We start from the raw sequence: 27,356 nt of genomic DNA on the forward strand, positions 1-27,356 counted from the left end.
TATTTAATTATTTTGCATGGTCTTTAATTTGGCATTTACCCATGGGTAGATTTGTGCACAGAAATGCTCGGTCAGACCTTGCTGGTCCCACTGCTCAGTTTTGAAATTTTTGTAAAGTTGTTGAGCAAATAATTTGCATGCATCTCATACTTTTCTTTAGTTTATTACTCTTGAAGGAATAGTCTAGTGAAAATTAAGCTTTCATGATTCAGATAGAACATGCAATTTTAAGCAACTTTCTTATTTACGCCTACTATCAATTTTATTTCATTCTCTTGGTATCTTTATTTGAATGTAAGCTTAAAAGCCGGCCCTTTTTTTGTTCAGCACCTGGGTAGCACTTACTGATTGGTGGCTACATTTAGACACCAATCAGCAAGTGCTACCCAGGTTCTGAACCAAAAAATGGGTCGGATCCTATGCTTACATCTGTGCTTTTTCAAATAAAGATAACAAGAGAACGAAGAAAAATTGATAATAGGAGTAAATCAGAAAGTTGCTTAAAATTTGCATGCTCTGTCTGAATCATTAAAGTTTAATTTTGTCTAGACTATTTCATTAAAGGGAGAGTAAAGTCATAATCAGACATATAATACAATTTTAAACAACATGTCCCTTTAAAGTACATTTTCATGAATGAGTGCCCAATTTTTAAAAATACTATTAAAAACAGGGGCACTTTCATTCATGAAAGTTTACTTTGCAGCTGTTTTGTTAAAATACTTAACTTTTTCTTCTTCCAAGCCGCACCAGCGATCCCCCGCCCGCAGATCCTCTGTACTTACGTCAGCAATGATTAATCTGGCTTCCTCCAATCATGTCTTTCCCCCCAGAGCAAACATTTCCTGAAGCCATGCTGTGATTGGAGGAAGCCAGTTTCGTCATCGATATGCTAAGTACAGCATGGGAAGCGGGCGGGGAATCGCTGGTCCGGCTTGATTCATGAAAATTTACATTCACTTTAAGAAAATCTGATGGTAATGTTTTTACATACTGTACATAATTCAAGAGGCTTAACTAATTAAAAAAACATTGTTTCTATTAGACTGGAATACCATTAAAAAGGAAGCCAAACAAAACCGTCAAATTCAAAGTTTTTGTATGTCTGTCAAGCAGTAAGATGAACTTCATTAAAAAAAAAAAAATTAGCTGCAAGGAGGCAAATCAGCATTATCACAATTTTAGAGTGGCAGACAAGAAACACAAGGCCTCCATTTTTTATTACCCCTTCGTAGGCTATGAGGGCCACACTGGGAAACTCCATATTATAATAGACATGTGCGATTCGATTCGGTCCGAATCGAAATTCTGACAAATTTGTCGAATTCGGAGATTCGGATCGATTCGAATTTCCAAATTGCGGTAGTGCCGAATCTACCGAATAAATCTGAATTGATTCGAATTTATTCGGTAGATTCAGATGGATTCGGATGGCCGTGTATTACACTAGTATTGTACAGTATACTAGTGTAATACACAGCACATCCCACAACACTTACCGAAATTCGAATCGATCCGAATCGATATGAACCGAATCGAACCAAATTTTTCACGAATCCGAAAGAATCCGAATGAATCCGAAACAAATTCATTCGATTTCTTCCGAATTCGAATCGATCCGAACCGAAATTCGAATCGATCCGAACCGAATTTTTCAAAGCTGCACATGTCTATATTATTCAAAAAGACAATAGGAAAGGTTCAGTAATTTGTATACTTGTGGCTAAGACAACCTTAGGAGTAATGTTAAACATACTAGCACAAATGAGGAAACTTATCAATATGACAGGCTCCAATTGAGCTATAACAAAATATTAGGAATAGTATAACAACCTGTAACTACCATTAGGGAGGAGACATGAAACGTATTGTATTGTCAGCGATATATGAAGAAGTTAATGGGGGGGGGGAACTGCTGAAAGAACACAATACAAAGGGAAAACAATAACAAAATGCTTGAGATATTATGGTAATGTTAAGTACCATAGCCTAAACCATAGTCCCTATCTCACACCAGATCTCCAGCTTTAAACACCTTGCCACGAGCAGTTTAAGGTGATATGGTTCTGATTGAGTAGAGGTATGGAGCATATCCCACTGGGATCAAAAGACTGGCGGCCCAAGCAGTACCGGACCTACTCAACAGAGGGCCCTGGTGCAAAAAAATGTTTGGGCCCCCCAAGGTAACTCAGTAGTAAGCAATTTTGAGGATAGATAGGCAAACAGATAGATACATAGATAAGTAGATGAAACTGCTCTAATAAAAGGCTCCCCTGCATTAGGATTGAATATCTGCACATGCCTATGTATAGACTGGCTGCCATGGGCCCCCCAGCATTTGTGCCCTGGTGCCACTGCACCTGCTGCACCAATGGTAGTTCCACACCTGGGCCCTAATATAGAGTCAGAAGTAAAGTCCCACTTTCAATCTCTCCATCTCAGACAGCAGCACAAAAAGTAATGCTCTGTTTTACAAGGGCAGCACAAACTTAAGATTTCCCTCTATAACAGCACTCAACTTGGTTAATCTCTACTCTTCCCAAAGGTAGGGTAAACTAACCATCACACTAGGTTTTAACAGATTGCTAGCGCTGTTTCAATGAATCTGCATTATTTGCCAATTTTGTCTGGCGTGTCCCTATAAGCATTGGGTACAGGTGTTTTCTGACACTTTTTTGTTTCACAAAACAGTTAACCAGATCTCTGAGGATGCACTATCCCAAGACGCATTAACTTAAATTGCGCTCAAGCAATCACATTTACTTTCAACTTGTAATATGAACGCCACATCTGACGTGCGCTAGGTTTTCAAGCAGAATGGTGAGTAGCAATTTTCACAGCTATTGAGTAAACACACAAACACTTGTGTATTAATGGTGTATATTGGGGCTTTTATATGTAATCAATGCCACATTAACATAAATGCAATTACTTAATCTGTAGGAAGCATAGCAGTTGCATTAAAATCTGTTACTATTACGAACCTTGTGATTTATTAATACTTTAAGAAAAAACAGCAGCAGAAATGTATGCTACTGTTTTTTGTATGATACAATGACAATATGCATGGAAACACAAATGACATCATACATTTTACCAGTTTTTTCATCACACATGACATCATGAACAACATCAATAACAATGACATATTACATGAGATGTCCATAAATTGTATCAATGCTGATATTGCACATTAATTTTTTAAAAACATTATTAAAAAAAAAGTCTAAACACAATAGTCAGAAAGAAAAAGGTTTTCTGAGCAATTTTGCTCTCCACTCTTAAGCTAGGCCTTTGTGTGTTATTTAAAAAAAACAACCTAAAAACAATAGTCCAAAAATATAAAAAAATCATATATTTAACTACTGTATGTTGGATAAGGAAAATATAAATAAATAAGTTAGCTTAGAAGATTTGTATTTAAGCTATGCTAAAAAATATTTTCACATAACTTATGTAGGATAAAAATGATTATTGCTGTTTGTTATTGTAGGATAAATGGACATATAGTTTCTACAGATCCAATGGCCCCTATTTATAATAGGTCTTGCGGACCTGATCCGACAGTGCGGATCAGGTCCGCAAGACCTCGCTGAATGCGGAGAGCAATACGTTCTCCACATTTAACATTGCACCAGCACCTCACAAGAGCTGCTGGTGCAACGCCGCCCCTTGCTGACTCCCAGCCAATCAGCTGCCAGCAGGGAGGTGTCAATCAACCCAATCGTATTCGATCGGGTTGATTTCCGGCGATTAATGTCCGCCTGCTCAGAGCAGGCGGACAGGGTTATGGATCATTACTTGTGTTTCTGGCGAGTCTGGCGAGTCTGAAGACTCGCCAGCAACACGGGCCCACAAGCTCCCTATGGAGCTTGTTAAATGGGCCCCAATATATGTTTTATTTAAATATACTAATTTGACTAATTTGATTATTGAACAGCTCTTATGTTTAACATGCTTAAAGGGACAGTCTAGTCAAAATTAAATTTTCATGATTGAGATAGGGCATGCAATTTTAAACAACTTTCCAATTTACTTTTATCATTAAATTTGCTTTGTTCCTTTGGTGGTATTTTTGAAAAGCTAAACCTAGATAGGCTCAAACTGATTTCTAAACCGTTGAAAAATGCTTCTTAGCTCAGAGCATTTTGAAAGTTTTTCACAGTTAGACAGAACTAGTTCATGTGTGTCATATAGATAACATTGTACTCAATCCCGTGAAGTTATTTAGGAGTCTGCACTGATTGGCTAAACTGCATGCCTGTCAAAAGCACTGAGATAAGGGGGCAGTCTGCAGAGGCTTAGATACAAGGTAATCACAGAGGTAAAACATATATTAATATAACGGTGTTGGTTATGCAAAACTGGGGAATTGGTAATAATGGGATTATCTATCTTTTTAAACAATAACAATTCTGGTGTAGACTGTCCCTTAAACTATTGATCTTTAATGTACAACATATGCACATTTTTAGTAATATATGCCATTATTTCTCTGTTTTATCAACTTTGGAATGTTACTACAAGATTTTTTTCCCCTTCAGATTCTAAAAATTACCTGTTTAAGGGTCCTCTCCATGTCAATCCCTTGACCCCAAGGAGCAGCTGGGCTTGCTAGACAATCACCTGCATTTCCTCTTCTTGATAGATCAATTTTTTGTCTTCGTAGGTTACGAAAAGCTTCTGCCATTACAAGTACCCCATCATAAGTCAAAGCTGATGTATACTTGGAAAAAATACCAGAAAGGAATTTTAGTTAATAATCTGTTTTTTTCACTCAAAATCGCTGATATATTTATTTACCCTACCAGTCAAAAGGCTGTACAAACCCAAATCTTTTTATTGACCTTAAATGTACAAGAAACCCAAATATTTTCTTTCATGATTTTCCAGTTTACTTCTATTATCTAATTTATGTAATTATTTAGGTATCCTTTGTTGAAGAAATAGCAATGCACATGGGTGAGCCAATAACACGAGGCATCTATGTGCAGCCACCAATCAGCAGCTACTGAGCATATTTAGAAATGCTTTTCAGCAGAGAATTTCAAGAGAATGAAGCAAATTAGATAGGAAGTAAATTGGAAAGTTCTTTAAAAGTGCATACTCTCTGAATCATAAAAGAAAAAAGGTGGGTTTCATGTCCCATTAAAGACCATTTGATCTAAAAGTTTATGCTTAGACACTTGAAATTAATTTTGTAGACAAACATAAACTGTGAAAATGATGTCAATGTATTCATTTTTTTTCTACCAAACAAAAATTTTACTTTAAGAAATATTTTTTTGAATCACATCCCCCAACAAGTTGTTTACATTTAGAACTTTACTGAGAATGTAAAACACAATGATTAAATCACATTTCTTCTGGTTTGATCTCTACTGATTGTGTTTCTTGGCCCAAGTAAGTCTCTTCTTATTAGGGATGGGCAAATGTTTTGCAACAAATTTTAACACATTCGTTAGTTCATTTTGAATTTTTAATGTTTGTGCAATATTCGAAATCGAAACATTTGAATTTATATATTTGTTTCTAATGCGTATCAATTTACTAAATTCACTAACAAATGAACTATTGAACTTCTGAATAGTATTCGTTAAATTGAATGTTATATTAAAACATTTTGAATGTGGATATTCAATCTAATTAGGAACAATCGAAAATTAAAGTAGCATTCAAAAACCAGAAATAACATTAGATTATCGAAATTTTCATTCTTGTCAACATTCAATTGTCCAAAACGAATGTCCACAGGACTATTCATTCTACCAAACAAATTACACTTTCAGAACATTCGCCCATCCCTACGTTTTATTCCTCATCACCACAAGGCTACTAAGTATGTTGTAAGTAATTAACAATGACACATTAATGCATATTTCAAAATAGTTTTAGTAACCCCTGTGCAAGAAGCTGCCCTAAAGGTACATAAAATGTATGCATACATCAATTATTAAACACTGCATTGAACATTTAATAAAACAACTTTATTTATTAGATGAAACATACACTATAAATGTATTTAAAGCTTTTACACTTCTTTAGCCTATCTTACTTCCTTTGCTTTTGCCAGCTAGGGACAGCTGTAAATGTTTTCCTGATCTGATCAAGCAATCATTGTATTTCCGCTTCCCTTGAACAGTGGGAAAACCACAATTTTAAGTGATAATTTCCATGAAAAGGGGTCAACATTTTGTAATGAGGATACAGGTTAACAAACTACTAACTAAAGTAGTGGAAAATAATAGGTATTTACAGGCATTCATATACATCACTTCATTTGATTAAAAAGCATAGTTTTAATCTGAGGCTGCTCATTGAGTATAATAAGGGGCATATGCCAGATAACTTGCACTATGGTGACTTCTTGCAAAAACTGTGCAACCGAGATAAAATAAAAATAATTAAATATGCACTTTCACTTGCTGCATTTGTAATAATATACTGTATATATATATATATATATATTTCTTTCATGTAATTAGCAAGAGTCCATGAGCTAGTGACGTATGGGATATACATTCCTACCAGGAGGGGCAAAGTTTCCCAAACCTCAAAATGCCTATAAATACACCCCTCACCACACCCACAATTCAGTTTTTACAAACTTTGCCTCCCATGGAGGTGGTGAAGTAAGTTTGTGCTAGATTCTACGTTGATATGCGCTCCGCAGCAGGTTGGAGCCCGGTTTTCCTCTCAGCGTGCAGTGAATGTCAGAGGGATGTGAGAAGAGTATTGCCTATTTGAATGCAGTGATCTCCTTCTACGGGGTCTATTTCATAGGTTCTCTGTTATCGGTCGTAGAGATTCATCTCTTACCTCCCTTTTCAGATCGACGATATACTCTTATATACCATTACCTCTGCTGATTCTCGTTTCAGTACTGGTTTGGCTATCTGCTATATGTAGATGAGTGTCCTGGGGTAAGTAAGTCTTATTTTCTGTGACACTCCAAGCTATGGTTGGGCACTTTGTTTATAAAGTTCTAAATATATGTATTCAAACATTTATTTGCCTTGACTCAGAATGTTCAACTTTCCTTATTTTCAGACAGTCAGTTTCATATTTGGGATAATGCATTTTTTGATTTATTCATTTTTTCTTACCTTCAAAAATTTTTGACTCTTCCCGGTGGGCTATTAGGCTCGCGGGGGCTGAAAATGCCTCATTTTATTACGTCATTTTTGGCGCGGACTTTTTTGGCGCAAAATTCTATTTCCGTTTCCGGCGTCATACGTGTCGCCGGAAGTTACGTCATTTTTTGACGTTATTTCGCGCCAAAAATGTCGGCGTTCCGGATATGGCGTCATTTTGGCGCCAAAAGCATTTAGGCGCCAAATAATATGGGCGTCGCTTTAGTCTCCTCAATTATTTAAGTCTCATTTTTTATTGCTTCTGGTTGCTAGAGGCTTGTTCTTGGCATTTTTTCCCATTCCTGAAACTGTCATTTAAGGAATTTGATCAATTTTGCTTTATATATATGTTGTTTTTTCTCTTACATATTGCAAGATGTCTCACGTTGCATCTGAGTCAGAAGATACTACAGGAAAATCGCTGTCAAGTGCTGAATCTACCAAAGCTAAGTGCATATGCTGTAAACTTTTGGTAGCCATTTCTCCAGCTGTTGTTTGTATTGATTGTCATGACAAACTTGTTAAAGCAGATAATATTTCCTTTAGTAAAGTACCATTGCCTGTTGCAGTTCCTTCAACATCTAAGGTGCAGAATGTTCCTGATAATATAAGAGATTTTGTTTCTGAATCCATAAAGAAGGCTATGTCTGTTATTTCTCCTTCTAGTAAACGTAAAAAATCTTTTAAAACTTCTCTCCCTACAGATGAATTTTTAAATGAACATCATCATTCTGATTCTGATGACTCCTCTGGTTCAGAGGATTCTGTCTCTGAGGTTGATGCTGATAAATCTTCATATTTATTTAAAATGGAATTTATTCGTTCTTTACTTAAAGAAGTACTAATTGCTTTAGAAATAGAGGATTCTGGTCCTCTTGATACTAATTCTAAACGTTTGGATAAGGTATTTAAAGCTCCTGTGGTTATTCCAGAAGTTTTTCCTGTTCCTAATGCTATTTCTGCAGTAATTTCCAAAGAATGGGATAAATTAGGTAATTCATTTACTCCTTCTAAACGTTTTAAGCATTTATATCCTGTGCCGTCTGACAGATTGGAATTTTGGGACAAAATCCCTAAAGTTGATGGGGCTATTTCTACCCTTGCTAAACGTACTACTATTCCTACGTCAGATGGTACTTCGTTTAAGGATCCTCTAGATAGGAAAATTGAGTCCTTTCTAAGAAAAGCTTATCTGTGTTCAGGTAATCTTCTTAGACCTGCTATATCTTTGGCTGATGTTGCTGCAGCTTCAACTTTTTGGTTGGAAACTTTAGCGCAACAAGTAACACATCGTGATTCTCATGATATTATTATTCTTCTACAGCATGCTAATAATTTTATCTGTGATGCCATTTTTGATATTATCAGAGTTGATGTCAGGTTTATGTCTCTAGCTATTTTAGCTAGAAGAGCTTTATGGCTTAAAACTTGGAATGCTGATATGGCTTCTAAATCAACTTTACTTTCTATTTCTTTCCAGGGTAACAAATTATTTGGTTCTCAGTTGGATTCCATCATTTCAACTGTTACTGGTGGGAAAGGAACTTTTTTACCACAGGATAAAAAATCTAAAGGTAAAAGTAGGGCTAATAATCGTTTTCGTTCCTTTCGTTTCAACAAAGAACAAAAGCCTGATCCTTCATCCTCAGGAGCAGTTTCAGTTTGGAAACCATCTCCAGTCTGGAATAAATCCAAGCCAGCTAGAAAGGCAAAGCCTGCTTCTAAGTCCACATGAAGGTGCGGCCCTCATTCCAGCTCAGCTGGTAGGGGGCAGGTTACGTTTTTTCAAAGAAATTTGGATCAATTCTGTTCACAATCTTTGGATTCAGAACATTGTTTCGGAAGGGTACAGGATTGGTTTCAAAATGAGACCTCCTGCAAAGAGATTTTTTCTTTCCCGTGTCCCAGTAGATCCAGTAAAAGCTCAAGCATTTCTGAAATGTGTTTCAGATCTAGAGTTGACTGGAGTAATTATGCCAGTTCCAGTTCTGGAACAGGGGATGGGGTTTTATTCAAATCTCTTCATTGTACCAAAGAAGGAGAACTCCTTCAGACCAGTTCTGGATCTAAAAATATTGAATCGTTATGTACGAATACCAACGTTCAAAATGGTAACTGTAAGGACTATCTTGCCTTTTGTTCAGCAAGGGAATTATATGTCCACAATAGATTTGCAGGATGCATATCTGCATATTCCGATTCATCCAGATCATTATCAGTTCCTGAGATTCTCTTTTCTGGACAAGCATTACCAGTTTGTGGCTCTGCCGTTTGGCCTAGCTACAGCTCCAAGAATTTTTACAAAGGTTCTCGGTGCCCTTCTGTCTGTAATCAGAGAACAGGGTATTGTGGTATTTCCTTATTTGGACGATATCTTGGTACTTGCTCAGTCTTTACATTTAGCAGAATCTCATACGAATCGACTTGTGTTGTTTCTTCAAGATCATGGTTGGAGGATCAATTTACCAAAAAATTCTTTGATTCCTCAGACAAGGGTAACCTTTCTGGGTTTCCAGATGGATTCTGTGTCCATGACTCTGTCTTTAACAGACAAGAGACGTCTAAAATTGATTGCAGCTTGTCGAAACCTTCAGTCACAATCATTCCCTTCGGTAGCCTTATGCATGGAAATTCTAGGTCTTATGACTGCTGCATCGGACGCGATCCCCTTTGCTCGTTTTCACATGCGACCTCTTCAGCTCTGTATGCTGAAGCAACGGTGCAAGGATTACACAAAGATATCTCAAACAATATCTTTAAAACCGATTGTTCGACACTCTCTAACATGGTGGACAGATCACCATCGTTTAATTCAGGGGGCTTCTTTTGTGCTTCCGACCTGGACTGTAATTTCAACAGATGCAAGTCTCTCGGGTTGGGGAGCTGTGTGGGGATCTCTGACAGCACAAGGAGTTTGGGAATCTCAGGAGGTGAGATTTCCGATCAATATTTTGGAACTCCGTGCAATTTTCAGAGCTCTTCAGTTTTGGCCTCTTCTGAAGAGAGAATCGTTCATTTGTTTTCAGACAGACAATGTCACAACTGTGGCATACATCAATCATCAAGGAGGGACTCACAGTCCTCTGGCTATGAAAGAAGTATCTCGAATTTTGGTTTGGGCGGAATCCAGCTCCTGTCTAATCTCTGCGGTTCATATCCCAGGTATAGACAATTGGGAAGCGGATTATCTCAGTCGCCAAACGTTGCATCCGGGCGAATGGTCTCTTCACCCAGAGGTATTTCTTCAGATTGTTCAAATGTGGGAACTTCCAGAAAAAGATCTGATGGCGTCCCATCTAAACAAGAAACTTCCCAGGTATCTGTCCAGATCCCGGGATCCTCAGGCGGAGGCAGTGGATGCATTATCACTTCCTTGGAAGTATCATCCTGCCTATATCTTTCCGCCTCTAGTTCTTCTTCCAAGAGTAATCTCCAAGATTCTGAAGGAATGCTCGTTTGTTCTGCTGGTAGCTCCGGCATGGCCTCACAGGTTTTGGTATGCGGATCTTGTCCGGATGGCCTCTTGCCAACCGTGGACTCTTCCGTTAAGACCAGACCTTCTGTCACAAGGTCCCTTTTTCCATCAGGATCTGAAATCCTTAAATTTAAAGGTATGGAGATTGAACGCTTGATTCTTGGTCAAAGAGGTTTCTCTGACTCTGTCATTAATACTATGTTACAGGCTCGTAAATCTGTATCTCGAGAGATATATTATAGAGTCTGGAAGACTTATATTTCTTGGTGTCTTTCTCATCATTTTTCTTGGCATTCTTTTAGAATACCGAGAATTTTACAGTTTCTTCAGGATGGTTTAGATAAGGGTTTGTCCGCTAGTTCTTTGAAAGGACAAATCTCTGCTCTTTCAGTTCTTTTTCATAGAAAGATTGCTATTCTTCCTGATATTCATTGTTTTGTACAAGCTTTGGTACGTATAAAACCTGTCATTAAGTCAATTTCTCCTCCTTGGAGTTTGAATTTGGTTCTGGGAGCTCTTCAAGCTTCTCCGTTTGAACCTATGCATTCATTGGACATTAAATTACTTTCTTGGAAAGTTTTGTTCCTTTTGGCCATCTCTTCTGCCAGAAGAGTTTCTGAATTATCTGCTCTTTCTTGTGAGTCTCCTTTTCTGATTTTTCATCAGGATAAGGCGGTGTTGCGAACTTCTTTTGAATTTTTACCTAAAGTTGTGAATTCCAACAACATTAGTAGGGAAATTGTGGTTCCTTCATTATGTCCTAATCCTAAGAATTCTAAGGAGAAATCGTTGCATTCTTTGGATGTTGTTAGAGCTTTGAAATATTATGTTGAAGCTACGAAATCTTTCCGTAAGACTTCTAGTCTATTTGTTATCTTTTCCGGTTCTAGAAAAGGTCAGAAAGCTTCTGCCATTTCTTTGGCATCTTGGTTGAAATCTTTAATTCATCTTGCCTATGTTGAGTCGGGTAAAACTCCGCCTCATAGGATTACAGCTCATTCTACTAGGTCAGTTTCTACTTCCTGGGCGTTTAGGAATGAAGCTTCGGTTGACCAGATCTGCAAAGCAGCAACTTGGTCCTCTTTGCATACTTTTACTAAATTCTACCATTTTGATGTATTTTCTTCTTCTGAAGCAGTTTTTGGTAGAAAAGTACTTCAGGCAGCGGTTTCAGTTTGAATCTTCTGCTTATGTTTTTCGTTAAACTTTATTTTGGGTGTGGATTATTTTCAGCAGGAATTGGCTGTCTTTATTTTATCCCTCCCTCTCTAGTGACTCTTGTGTGGAAAGATCCACATCTTGGGTAGTCATTATCCCATACGTCACTAGCTCATGGACTCTTGCTAATTACATGAAAGAAAACATAATTTATGTAAGAACTTACCTGATAAATTCATTTCTTTCATATTAGCAAGAGTCCATGAGGCCCGCCCTTTTTTTGTGGTGGTTATGATTTTGTATAAAGCACAATTATTCCAATTCCTTATTTTATATGCTTTCGCACTTTTTTTATCACCCCACTTCTTGGCTATTCGTTAAACTGAATTGTGGGTGTGGTGAGGGGTGTATTTATAGGCATTTTGAGGTTTGGGAAACTTTGCCCCTCCTGGTAGGAATGTATATCCCATACGTCACTAGCTCATGGACTCTTGCTAATATGAAAGAAATGAATTTATCAGGTAAGTTCTTACATAAATTATGTTATATATATATATATATATATATATATATATATATATATATATATATATATATATGATTTTCCTTTGTGAATTGCTGCATGTGACCAAGTCTCTAGTGGGAGCTGAAACGTTATGCTACTTTGGCATTAAAAGAGGGTGATTTTCCATATCTCGTGTGCTGGCTTTCTTTGCTGTGGGACTCCACGGATCTACACCAGGGCTTGTCCTTTTGCAGTGTATATTCTTGTATATGTTTACTGGCCATACACTGAGTGGTTACAACGTTGGTGAGTGCTGATCTTTTTCTTTACTATATATATATATATATATATATATATATATATATATATATACATACATATATATATATATATATATATATATATATATATATATATACTTATCACAAACAAAATCTGCACTCACTGGGTTTAAATGTGAAGACAATTCTTATTTATTTTATGTTACGTTTCAGGGTATTCACCCCTTCATCAAGTTTTATTACAAGTTTAATTCTGTGGCAGCCCACTTCTCACTTCTTTTTATACATACATACAGTATTTATATATATATATATATATATATATATATATAATTTCACACTATTCTCGTTTCAAACTAAAGAAGTTAATTTCCCCACCACTGAAGAAATCTATTCTAAGTAATATTGATAGATGCATTTATATATATATATATCAGTGCTCAGGTAAGCAGTATAAATAACCTGAGATTTTATACTTATCTTAAACTGGGGAATTACAGATATTGACTATAGAAAGAAGTTGTGAACTGCTTTAAAAATACTTATATATTTAAAGATATAATATCTCATTAACAACCTGATATTTATTTTATATGTAAATTGGAAATACTTATTCACACAGATGTTTCTAATGATTTGGAATGTCATCCATAAGAAAGGCACAACATAGCTGTATTGGGTGTGATATTTGTAATTAAAAAAACTAAAAAGTTTCAGATTAAGCATAACATCTTGATGTGCCTTAGTTGCAGTCTTGATCAGGAATACAACGAATATGATTCACCATTTATTATCCTACATCGACTGATTTAATACAAGAAGATAGTTACCTTTGGCGGTGTTTCCGATCCTGGGTACTCCCTTTGGTCAAGAGTCTTCCATCGTTGCATTAGTTCAGTCACTATTGGAGTATTAAAATCTACCAGTTGGAATCCAGTAACATTAGCTCCACCATGCATGAATCTGTCAAGTGAAATGTCCTTAAATCCCTAAAAGATAGATGAATAATATTAACAACATTGAGACAAATGGCTGTGAGATAATGGAACAATGCAAGAACCCATTTAATGAATAAAAGAGCAAAATATTACCAAGTATTTTTTTTAATCTGTTCGACTATCTTCATAGTTTATACCTTCTGATATTAGAAAGAAAATAAATTGCATTTTCCAATGTTGTTTTGTTTCCCATATAAATGTTGAGTCTCATTCACTATAAAAAGTCATATAGTATCACTATCTATCCATCTAATTTCATATAATTCTAATTTATATTGCTATATTATATTTAATTACTATATTTAACAGATTTTAAGCTACATTAGTACTCAAACCAAAAACACTGGTATGGGAAAACAGTTTAAGAGGAATCTGTCTGTCTGTCTATCTATCTATCTATCTATCTATCTATCTATCTATCTATCTATCTATCTATCTACCTATCAGCTTGTGCTGCACATAAACACAGAAATCCTATAGTCTTTACTCTTGAAGGAACAGCTTTACTGAAATTTATGTTTATTTGTATTCTGTTTAAAAACATCATTAAAACTATAATTAGCCAACTTGTTACAAAACATTTACTGCAAGGAAAGCAAATTGCATGTTATGGTTAATTACGTACTTAGTCTTAGAGGTACCATGATCAGCAGAAAGCTATAATTAACTTGACCTTAGAACTTACAGCATATCATGTGAGTTAAACATTTTATAGAAATAAATAGTAAAAATTAAACAATTCTATGATTAGTTATCTGATTTAAATAATACCCCTGCAATATTTAGAGGTGATACCGTGTAAAGATTCAGGCACTCTAATCCTGTTTTTTTTCTAGAAGAGTGTTGCTAGGTCAGATCCCTGCAGGGCTGTAAATCAGTTTCCAAAATGACACTCACAGTAAGAATTGCACTTATTATTAATTGGTTCGACGTGCAACTGAGAAACATTATCAGCAATCCAAAATAGTGTCATTTTTATTAGACAATATTTTATTTCATACATCCTCCACAAAGGAAAACAAATCTGTTTCATACTGAATAGATATAATTTTATAGACTGAGAGAGATCAAGTGCAAAGGAGGAGATGGACAGTTGATAATAAGTCAGGACAATAGACAACAAAGAATGAGATGGAGAGAGCTTGGGAGGCAGCCACATTCTTATAAATGTAGAAATGTGCCAATTAAAAGGAATGAACATATAAAAAAATTAAGTTTGGCACTAACAATGTGAGAAGTGTATTTTCCAACTCCAGATTAATGGACTGACCCGGACTGACCTGTGCTCAAGATGGAAGATCCTGAAGTTCTGGTAGGTTTTGTGGCCCTAAAGGAATACCTACCACCTTTGGGCCAGATTTCGAGTGGAGGTGTTTTTTTATCACTCACGTTCTAACACTGCTAGGAGTAAGCTTTTAGTATGCTTAGGGTACTGATTGTATTACAAGTTGAAAGTAAAAAGATTTCACTTGCGCGCTAACCCGATGCGCTCAAAAAGCCAAAGTTAGAATATCGCAATCTCATTTAAGTATTCCCCCATAGAAGTTAATGGAGCACTAAAAGTGGTAAAGAAGCCAAACACGATACTCGTGTGCAAACCCAATCGCATATTCTCAAGTGCACTAACACGACATGAAAATATTAAAGGGACTGTAAAGTCCAAATAAACTTTTATGATTCAGATAGGACATGTAATTCTAAACAACTTTTCAATTTACTTTTATCATCAAATTTCCTTTTTTCTCTTGGTATTTTTTGTTAAATGCTAAACCTAGGTAGGCTCATAAGTCTGATTTCTAAGACTCTACAGTCCACCTCTTTTCTCACTGTCTGGCGTTGAATAGCTAACAACATGTACTGTTTGCTCATGTGTGTCATTTAGATAACATTGTGCTCACTCCCATACATTAATTTAAGAGTCAGCACTAATTGACTGAAATGCAAGTCTGTCAAAAGATCTGAGATAAGGAGGCTGTTTGCAGAAATGTTGGTTATGCGAAACTCGGGAATGGTATATAAAGTGATTATCTTTTTAAACAATAACTTTTTTTTGTGTAGACTTTCCATTTAAAGGCACTCAAGTCAAAATTAAATAGTTATGATTTAGATTGAGCATGCAGGTTTAAACAACTTTCCAATTTACTTTCATTAACAAAATGTGCACATTATTTTTATATTTACAATTTTTGAGTCACCAGCTCCTACTGAGCATGTGCAAGATTTCACAGAATATATGTATATATGAAATTTGTCAAAAAAAGTTCAGACTACTTTTTATCATACATCTGTTGATTAAAAATATACTGTATTTACTGGTCCTTTAATATTTCACATTCCAATGTTCTTCACATAGCAGAATATGTTATATATATATAAATATATATATGATGGTATTTTGGTACAATATATATCTATACATACATATATATATATATATATATATATACATATACAGATCTATATATATATATATATATATATATATATATATATACACACACACTTAGCCTTTTTTTTAATTAGCTAGTTTTATTATGAGTGTAATTGTACTTTCTAAATGTGTTTTGTGACACTTTTTTGTTTGACAAAACAGTTAACCAGAGCTCTGAGGTTGCGATATACCAATGTGCATTAAATTCAATTGCACTCCAGTGATTGCACTAACTTTGAACTTGTAATATGTGTGCTACATCCGCTGATCGAATCATGTCCGACAGAGGGTTGATAAATCTGCCATTTGGTCTCCTTTGTTGAAAAGCATACCTAGGTAGGTTTAGGCACAATCTATTGCTTGTGACTGCACATATATGTCTTACCTGATAAGTCCAGCTAGCACACTGTAGTGCATTGCTGTTTCTTCAACAAAGGATACCAAGAGAATGAAGAAAATTTGAATATAGAAAAAAACTGGAGCATTGTTTAACCCCTTAACGACCAAGGACGTGCAGGGTACGTCCTCAAAAAAAAGGCAGTTAATGCCTGAGGACGTACCCTGCACGTCCTCGGTGTGGAAAGCAGCTGGAAGCGATCCTGCTCGCTTCCAGCTGCTTTCCGGTTATTGCAGTGATGCCTCGATATGGAGGCATCCTGCAATAACCCTGCATGGCCATCCGATGCAGAGAGAGCCACTCTGTGGCCCTCTCTGCACCGGACATCGATGGCCGGTATCGTTGGTGGGTGGGAGCTGACTTGGGAGGCGGGTGGGCGGCCATCGATGGGCCGTGTAAGGTGGAGGGGGGCGGGATCGGGGGCGTAGCTGACGGGGGCGCGCACGGGCGCGCGCGCGTGCACATAGGGCGGCGGGCGGGCGTGTGCACGGGGCGGGAGCGGGTGGGAACCGCTATACTACAGAAAATGAATGTAACTATGTGGGGGAAAAGGACAAAATTAAAAAAAAATAAACAGCAGTCAAAGGGATCTTGGAGGGGTGGGGGGTTGGTATTGGGTGGGGGGGGGGAGCTACACTACAGAAAAAGGGATTTTTTCTTAAAAAAAGCACATTTTTTTCTAAACTGGGTACTGGCAGACAGCTGCCAGTACCCAAGATGGCGCCCACTAAGGCAGAGGGGGAGGGTTAGAGAGCTGTTTGGTGGGGGATCTGTGAGGTTGGGGGCTAAGGGGGGATCCTACACAGCAGCATATGTAAATATGCTAAAAAAAAACTCAAAAAAGCCCAAATATACCTTTTATTTTAGTACTGGCAGAGTTTCTGCCAGTACTTAAGATGGCGGGGACAATTGTGGGGTGGGGGAGGGAAGAGAGCTATTTGGGAGGCATCAGGGGGTCTGATGTTTCAGGTGGGAGGCTGAGCTCTACACTAAAGCTAAAATTAACCCTGCAAGTTCCCTACAAGCTACATAATTAACCCCTTCACTGCTAGCCATAATACACGCTTGATGCGCAGCAGCATTTAGCGGCCTTCTAATTACCAAAAAGCATCGCCAAAGCCATATATGTCTGCTATTTCTGAACAAAGGGGATCCCAGAGAAGCATTTACAACCATTTGTGCCATAATTGCATAAGCTGTTTGTAAATGATTTCAGTGAGAAACCTAAAATTGTGAAAAAGTTAACGTTTTTTTTAATTTGATTGCATTTGGCGGTGAAATGGTGGCATGAAATATACCAAAATGGGCCTAGATCAATAGTTGGGGTTGTCTACTACACTACACTAAAGCTAAAATTACCCCAAAATGCTCCCTACATGCTCCCTAATTAACCCCTTCACTGCTGGGCATAATACACGTGTGGTGCGCAGTGGCATTTAGCGGCCTTCTAATTACCAAAAAGCAACGCCAAAGCCATATATGTCTGCTATTTCTGAACAAAGGGGATCCCAGAGAAGAATTTACAACCATTTATGCCATAATTGCACAAGCGGTTTGTAAATAATTTCAGTGAGAAACCAAAAGTTTGTGAAAAAATTTGTGAAAAAGTGAACGATTTTTTGTATTTGATCGCATTTGGCGGTAAAATGGTGGCATGAAATATACCAAAATGGGCCTAGATCAATACTTTGGGTTGTCTACTAAAAAAATATATATACATGTCAATGGATATTCAGAGATTCCTGAAAGATATTAGTGTTCTAATGTAACTAGCGCTAATTTTGAAAAAAAATGGTTTTTAAATAGCAAAGTGCTACTTGTATTTATGGCCCTATAAGTTACAAAAAAAGCAAAGAACATGTAAACATTGGGTATTTCTAAACTCAGAATAAAATTTTGAAACTATTTAGCATGGGTGTTTTTTGGTGGTTGTAGATGTATAACAGATTTTGGGGGTCAAAGTTAGAAAAAGTGTGTTTTTTTCGATTTTTTCCTCATATTTTATAATTTTTTTTATAGTAAATGATAAGATATGATGAAAATAATGGTATCTTTAGAAAGTCCATTTAATGGCGAGAAAAACGATATATAATATGTGTGGGTACAGTAAATGAGTAAGAGGAAAATTACAGCTAAACACAAACACTGCAAAAATGTAAAAATAGCCGTGGTCCCAAACGGACAGAAAATGGAAAAGTGCTGTGGTCATTAAGGGGTTAAAATTGTATTCTTTTTTCAAATTACAAAAGAAAAATATGATTCATGCCCATTTAATCTTCAAAATATAAGAAGAAAAGGTTGGCAAGGCAAAAAAAAAACACAAAAAAATTAAAAATAAAATTGTAGCCTTCTACATGGACAAGAAACTGGCAAAATCAAATATTGAGTTTAAATTTGCAATTCAATAATATATCACAGTCATTAAAATAAAATTAATCCCAAACAGCAAAATAACAGTCAAGTTCTCTGCAAAAATAAATAAATAACTACACTAAAAATAACTGGACATATTAAGCAGATAGATTAGCTTTAGCTGAATGCATTTTAAATCATGCTTCTCAGTTGTTTAGAAAGTGAGCATGTTCAGAATGTTAAGTATCGCAGTCACACAAGCTGTCAGATAATGATTGCCAACCATACGAAAATAAAACATAACTCAGCTCAAAGAAGTAACTCTGTGATTCAAGGTCAGTAGAAATATTAGAGTTTTAAACATATTTCATTCAGGCACTAAATAAGCGCAGTTGTTTTATTCCATAAACTGGTAAATATTCAAAAGAAATGAATGTATCAATAACAAGAAAATTGCTCTAAAAAAACAAAGGTTACAAAATATAACTTCAGTCCAATTGTCAGGTTAGTAAATAGCTGGTTTCATAACAAAGAAATCCTGTGTCTAAAAACAATTAGTAGAGACTTAAATATAATAAAAAAGATAAATCCTGTTATATAACATAAATAGAAAAATGAACAAAATGAATCAATATCTTGCATCTTTGAGCAATCTGACCTTTAAAGGAAGTATTATTATGTATATAACAGACCAGCAATTAAACATGTTAAATGATTCGTTTTCTTAAGAAAAAAAGCTGTTTAAATATAAAATGAAACAAGCAGAGGAAGTACGTGAGGAGCTATTGCTTACTGGCTGAATCACTTGCACAGATTAAGGTTGGTTTACTTAGCATAGGAACACCCATTACATTTTTTTTATAGTTTTTTTTTTAAGAAATAAAACACAAGCTTTTTAGAAAACACAAGCTTTTTAAAACATTTTGAAACATTTTATTTTTGTTAGAACAAAAAAACAATATTACAATTGACTATTTATGAGTCAATGGAGGTGAAAGCAGTTAACAATGTCATTTTAGACTCTAAAATCTTCTTTTAAATTATTTGCCCCATTAAAATTGATCATATTTATATATATATATATTTATTAAAAAGGGAGCAGAAGGCATCTGCCTTCATAGGGTAAGGAAGCATTGATCATGCTCGCTTTCCATATTAAGCCAGATCGGCAATCGTTACAACAGTGACACTCTCTGTAACGATCATTGTTGGTACTGAGTGGGAGGGCTGGGAGGGAGCCTTGTTTATCGGTCCAGTGGAGGAGGGGGGGGGCGGAGGGGCAGAGATCCCTACACTACAGAAAACTTTTTAAGGGAGAGGGAGGGATGGAGAACCCTACGCTACAGAAAAATCTGGGTTGGAGGGGGACCCTACAATACAGAAAAAAAGGAAGGAGGGGACAAACATCCAAAGGAAGCGGGCAGGGATAAAAATAAATCTTCAGTTTTATTTAAATATGCAATTCCATCATAGATGTTAATGAAAACATGACAATTATACATTTGATACTGGCAGCCAGTAACAAATATGGCTCAGGGCAGTGGAAGAAGGAGGGTAAGAGAGCTGTTGGGGAGAGATCGGGGAGGTGGGAGGGTGAGAAGGGACCCCTGGACTACAGAAACTAATAAACAAACAAATATATTTTAAAAAAGTCCTAAACTGCATACTAGAAGATAGTCTGTCAGTACTTAAGATGGTGGTAACCAGTAAGGGGCAGAGAGGATGAGGAAAGAGTGCTTTTCGGGAGGGATCAGGTGGTGAGAGTTGTCAGTTGGGAGAGTAATCCCTACACTGAAGCAAAAATTAACCTTGCAAGCTATCTGATTAACTCCTCCACTGCCTGTGATATGGAAAGTGTAGTGTACAGCTGCAATTAGTGGCCTTCTAATGTCAAAGCCATGTATTTCTGCTGTTTCTGAACAAAGGGGATCCTAGAAAAGATTTTATAAATATTTATTTTTCTTTTGACTGTAGTCGTGTTTAAAACTATTCAGTGATAACCTCAAAGTGTGCAAAAAAGTAATTTTTTTTATATAATCGTATTTGGCAGCCAAATAGTGGCAATAAATATAAGAAAAATTGGCCTAGATCATCACATTGGGGTGTCTACTTTTTGTTAGCTTTCAGAGAGAAATAAAAAAAACAAAAGCTCTATTTCTATTTAAACAGAGTCATAGCAAAAATGCAAAAAATTCTTGGGTACTTCGGGCAAGTTTTCTCTGAAATCCCTAGCAGTGAAGGGGTTAATCACAAATGGAATTATTTGTAGTGTTCTTCTTGATTTTGTACCAGCTTGAAAGAATATTAGCACTCTCATAAATATGCAAAATAAAAAAAGAGCTTACCAGGTTTGCAATGATGTAATGATAACCTTTGACATGTTTCCCGACACTCACAATCTAGAAGAAGGGAGGAAAAAAAGAATGTTATTTGTATTGAAGTATGCAAACAGTATTTTAAATGTAATCATAAGATGTAAGACTTAAAACCTACATAAATAAATCCAGCAAAGTGAACAAATATAAGACGGACAGATGGACAGACTGATAGACAGAGTTATAGATTTAAAAAAGCTTGGAGATTAACTAAATATTTCACATGCCAAGTATATGCAAAAGTAAAATATTTTCATAAAAACTAAATTTATGCTTACCTGATCAATTTCTTTCTTTCTGGGCATGGAGAGTCCACGAAACTTTCTAATTACTAGTGGGATATTCACTCCTGGCCAGCAGGAGGAGGCAAAGAGCACCCCAGTCATTCGGCCCAAGGGGAACAGAAAAAGAAGATAACACAAGAGTATAGGAGTGCCTGAGGACTAGACAAAAAAATCTGCGTCTTAATTTGAATAAGGGTGGGTCATGGACTCTCCATGCCCGAAAAGAAAGAAATTTATCAGGTACGCATACATTTTGTTTTCTTTCCTATACATGGATAGTCCACAAAACATTCTAATTACTAGTGGAAACCAATATCCAAGCTAGAGGACACAGAATAAATAGGGAGGGAGAACAAGACAGGCAGACCTAAACTGAAGGCACCACCGCTTGAAGAACCTTTCTCCCAAAAGAAGCATCAACTGAGGCAAAAGTATCAAATTTGTAGAATTTGGAAAAATTATGAACAGAGGACCAAGTGGCCGCCTTACAGATTTGCTCAACAGAAGCTTCATTTTTGAAAGCCCATGAAGATGAAACAGCTCTAGTGGAATGAGCCGTAATTCTCTCAGAAGGTTGCTGTCCAGCTGTCTCATAAGCTAAATGGATAACACTTCTCAACCAGAGAGAAAGAGTGGTAGAAGTGGCCTTTTGACCACTACGCTTACCAGAGAAAACAATAAACAGGGCAGAAGTCTGGGGAAAATCTTTAGTTGCTTGAAGGTAAAATTTAAGAGCACGCACAACATCCAAGTTATGCAAAAGACGTTTCTTCTAGGAAGAAGGGTTAGGACAAAAAGAAGGAACAACAATTTCCTGATTAATATTGCGATCCGACACTACCTTAGGGAGAAACCCCAGCTTAGTATGAAGGACCGCCTTATCAGCATGAAAAATGAGGTAAGGGGAATCACACTGCAAAGCTGAAAGTTCGGAAACTCTGCAAGCAGAAGAAATAGCAAGAAGAAACAAAACCTTCCAAGATAGTAATTTAATACTAACAGAATGCATCGGCTCAAGAACAAGGTTAAGACTCCAAGGAGGAGCAACAGATTTAAACACAGGCCTGACTCTAACCAAGGCCTGAACAAAATTCTGAACATCTGGCAGAACTGCCAGATGTTTATGCAGAAGAATAGACAGGGCAGAAATTTGACCCTTTAAGGTACTGACTGACAAACCCATCTCCAGGCCCTCCTGAAGAAAAGTCAAAATTCGAGGAACCCTTACTTTGTTCCAAGAAAAACCTTTTGAATCACACCAATGAAGGTATATACACCATACCTGGTAAATTCTGCGAGTAACCAGTTTACGAGCCTGAAGCATAGTATCTATGACTTTCTCAGAGAAGCCACATCTACTCAAACTTAGATGTTCAATCTCCAAGCAGTCAGCTTCAGAGAAACCAGATTTGGATGAAGAAAGACACCTTGAAGTAGAAGGTCCTTCCTGAAAGGTAACCTCCATGGAGGAAGAGATGACATTGTCACCAGGTCCGCGAGCCAGATCCTTTGAAGCCATGCAGGAGCTATTAGAATCACAGAAGCTCTCTACTGTTTGATGCGAGCAATTATTCGTGGAAGCAACACAAATGGAGGAAACATATATGCTAGATTGAAGCTCCAAGGAACTGCTAGAGCATCTACCAGAATGGCTTGAGGATCTCTTGACCTTGAACCGTACTTTGGAAGCTTGTCGTTTTGATGAAATGCCATCAGATCCAACTCCGAAACCCCCCACCTGAGCATTATCATTGTGAAAACCTCTAGGTGGAGAGCCCACTCTCCGGGATGAAAAGTCTGCCTGCTTAGAAAATCCGCCTCCCAGTTGTCCACCCCTGGTATGTGGATGGCAGAGAGATGGCAAATGTGAGACTCCGCCCAAGACACCTCCTTTATTGCCAAGGAACTCTAAGTTCCTCCCTGGTGATTGATGTAGGCCACCAAGGTGATGTTGTCCGACTGAAATCTGATAAATCGTACCAAAGCTAGTTGAGGCCAAGCTATTAAAGCATAGAAAATTGCTCTCAGATGGAACCGAGCAAAAGGAATGATGTTCATGGAGGCAACTATCAGTCCAATCACCTCCAAATATTGAGCCACAGATGGACGAAAAGCAGACTGGAGAGACAGGCAAGAAACATGAAGCTTGGATTTTCTGATGCCTGTCAGAAATATCTTCATGGACAGGGAATCTATGATTGTACCCAAGAAACAAACCCTTGTATCTGGAACAAGGGAACTTTTTCCCAGATTCACTTTCCACCCGTGGGAATGTAGCATAGACAACAACATCGGTATGAGATCTTGCTAGATGAAAAGATGGCACTTGAACTAGAGCACTACAGCAATACCCTGGGACCTCACCACTGCCAGAAGAGACCACAGAACCTTTGTAAAAGTTCTGGGAGCTGTAGCAAGGCCAAAAGTAAGGACAAAAAACTGGAAATGTTTGTCCAGGAAGGCAAACCTTAGATACTGGTAATGATCCCTGTGAATAGGAACATGAAGATGCACGTCCTTCAGATCTATGGTTGTCATGAACTGACCCTTTTGGACCAAAGGAAGAATAGAACGGATGGTACCATCTTGAAGGATGGAACCCTGAGGAATTGATTGAGACACTTTAAGTCCAGAATGAGACAAAAAGTTCCCTCCTTCTTGTTAACTACAAATAGATATGAATAGAATTCGAGACCCTGTTCTTCTAGAGGAACTGGAACAATCACTCCCAGGGATGATAGGTTCTTTACGCAGTTTAAGAAAGCCTCTCTCTCTTTATCTGATTCGCAGACAACCTTGACAGGTGGAACCTGCCCCTGGGAGGACAAGATTTGAATCCTATTCTGTAACCGTGGGATACTATATCTATGGCCCAAAGATCTGGAACATCACGTATCCAAGCCTGCTGAAAAAAAGAAAGCCTGCCCCCACTTGAACCACTACAGGAACGGGGGTGGCCCCTTCATGTTGATTTAGAATCAACTGAAGGCTTCTTAGCTTGCTTCCCCCTATTCCAAGGCTGACTGGACCTCCAAGAAGACTTGGATTGATTCGACTTGGAAGAGGAAGACTTCTGTCCCTTAAAGTTACGAAAGGAACAGAAATTAGAATTCTGGTGACCCTTAGGTCAATTCTTTTTATCCTGAGGTAGGAAAGAACCCTTTCCACCTGTAATGTCAGAAATAATTTCTGCCAGACCTGTTCCAAACAAGGTTTTACCCTTATAAGGCAGAGATAAAAGCTTGGACTTGGATGTAACAACTGCAGACCAAGATTTTAACTAGAGAGCTCTTCGAGCTAAAACAGTAAAACCAGAAATCTTAGCACCCAACCTAAGAACTTGCATGTTGGCATCACAAATAAAGGTATTGGCTAGCTTGAGAGCCTTGATCCTGTCTTGGATCTCCTCTATAGCAGTCTCTTCTAGGATAAGATTAGATAAATTATTGCACCAATAAAATGCTGCCTCCGTAACTGTAGCAATACTAGTAACAGGTTGCCACTGTAATCCCTAATGAATGTACATCTTCTTCAAAAAGCCTCAAGCTTCTTATCCATGAGATCCTTGAAAGAACAAATATCTTCAATAGGAATAGTAGTTCTCTTAGCCAGAGTAAAGATAGCTCCCTCTACCTTGAGCACCGCGCGCCATGAGTCACGAATAGAGTCAGCAAATGATGCCTCTTTTCACATAAAAGCAGTGCCCCTAAAACAGATTCAAACACTTTCCACAAGGATTTAACCCCTATAGTGCAGGTACCTTCAAACCTAGAAGGGAAAGCACGTACCTGTGGATCCTGCTCTGTCAGACAGGAGCTGTTTTCTAAGGTGTGGCAGCTTAGCCATATCTACCAGTGACCTATAGAAAAGAAAGAACAGAGTAACTAACTCTGGCCTTCTATAATAGGGGTAGCAATAATGTTAGAAGTTTAAGCAAAGACTACCTTGCCGTCTTATAACTGCTAATAGCCACCATTACTCTTACTAAAGAGATTGACATGGACACAGCATAGCCCCAATCCTTGCTTGCAGGGAAAAGTACCCATTTACAGGATTAAAATCTTCAGAGACCATTTTCGCCATCCTCCCGTGAAAAAAGGCAAAGATAATGACTGGGGGTTATGGGTAAGGGAAGTGATACTTAACAGTTTTGATGGGGTGCTCTTGCCTCTTCCTGCTGGCCAGGAGTAAATATCCCACTAGTAATTAGAAAGTTTCGTGGACTCTCCATGCCATAGGAAAGAAATAGAGTCTATTCCAATCCATCTGAGGTGGCAGTTGCTCAGACCTCTGTGGCATTACAATTAAATTAACTAGCAACTTTTTTTTTCTAATTAAAGCACTTTTCTAATTTAACAGTCATGACTACTTCAAAATCCACTTTGGCTTATTTCATAAGGAATATTGTGGCTAGTAGCATGGCTACGTTTTTTTAACGCTTGTTTCACATATTAGTAAACATGATCTTAGTTTAAAGGGGCCATAAAGGCACATTGTACTATAACATTTCTCCTCTTTAATGTGTTTCCAATTATCTATTTTACCTGTTAGAGTGTATTAAATTAATCACAAACAGCAATTTTACCTTTATGATTTAATTTGAAATAGCTAGTTATACCTGTTAAAATCATCACATGTACTGAAATAGGAAAACTTTAGTTTTATTTCTAAAAAAAAGCTATGTAGTCAAGAATCAGTATCAGCCCAGTCGGGGTGGAAGTGACATATACTACAATTGCTCACTCTAAGGGCATGAGTGTTAAAACTTTGCTGAGTCAGGCATGAAAAAACATGCTAGCAGTCGCAGGGGCTGCACTTAGGGAATTCTATAAAATAGGGGCTGTACCTACTACATATTTTATATCAATATTTCTAAATTCTGATCTTTTTTTGAAAGTCACACTCATGAACAAGTCTGGACCTAGGGGTAGATTTTCAATCAGCGAATGCTGCAATCTACCTCCAAAGTTTCATGTCCGCATGAAACTTAAGTTAAGAAGCAGTGGTTGTAAGAAACGATCGGGATGATTGATACTCCCTGCTAGCGGCAGATTGGCCGCAAATGTGCAGGGGGTGGCATTGCACAAGCATTTCACCAGAAATGCTTGTGCAATGTTAAATGCAGACAGCGTATGCTGTCGTCATTTAGCGATGTCGGGCGGACATGATCTGCTACATTTGTTAAATCTACCCCTTAGTCTGCATGGAGGCGCGTCCCCTATAAAAACCTGGTAAAGGAATGTGGATTATTTAATGTAGCAAGGCGGCAGGATTACACATTACAGTTTAAGTAATATTAAAATCCAGTAAAAAATATATCATGTGTTTTGCATAGAAATTTGTAGTCGCCATTTTGTTTTCAGTTCATCCCAAATGTAAATGGTGCTTTAACAAACCATTTAACAATCCATTTCAAACAGATTATTAAACCAGTATTTAACTTTAAACCAGAACTTTCTCATTCTCGGGCAAGTCCAGAAAGAATGTTCTAAATCCGATGTGTTGTAACTACATTAAAGGGACAGTCACCACCAGAATTTTTGTTGTTTTTAAAAAAAGATAATCAGTTTATTACCCATTCCCCAGTTTTGCATAACCAACACTGTTATATTAACACACGTTTTTCCTCTGTGATTCCTTTTTATCTAAGCCTCTGCAAACTGCTCCCTTATTTCAGTTCTTTTGACAGACTTGCATTTTAGCCAATGTGCTCACTCCTAGGTCACTTCACGTGCATGAGCTCAATGTTATCTATATGAAACACATGAACTAATGCCCTCTAGTGGTCAAAATGCATTCAGATTAGAGGCAGTCTTCAAGGTCAAAGAAATTAGCATATGAACCACCTAGGTTTAGATTTCAACTAAGAATACAAAGAGAACAAAGCAAAATTGGTGATAAAAGTAAATTGGGAAGTTGTTTAAAATGACATTCCCTATTAAAATCATGAAAGATTTTTTTGGACTT

At 37.2% G+C, this 27,356-nt stretch overlaps 1 protein-coding gene across 3 annotated transcripts in view; it reads right to left on the reverse strand.

Moving 5' to 3' along the window:
- Positions 1–27,356, reverse strand: part of GRIA4 (glutamate ionotropic receptor AMPA type subunit 4) — a 771,385-nt gene that overhangs the window by 306,008 nt on the left and 438,021 nt on the right. For all 3 annotated transcript variants that reach the window (XM_053708572.1, XM_053708570.1, XM_053708573.1), the window contains exons 5-7: positions 21,076–21,129; positions 13,383–13,541; positions 4,559–4,726 (exon numbers count right to left, since the gene is read on the reverse strand). In XM_053708572.1, coding sequence (XP_053564547.1) covers positions 4,559–4,726; positions 13,383–13,541; positions 21,076–21,129 — 381 coding nt within the window. The remainder of the gene's footprint in view (positions 1–4,558; positions 4,727–13,382; positions 13,542–21,075; positions 21,130–27,356) is intronic.

This window comes from Bombina bombina, chromosome 3 (assembly GCF_027579735.1).
Source record: "Bombina bombina isolate aBomBom1 chromosome 3, aBomBom1.pri, whole genome shotgun sequence".
Taxonomy (NCBI): Eukaryota; Metazoa; Chordata; class Amphibia; order Anura; family Bombinatoridae; genus Bombina; species Bombina bombina.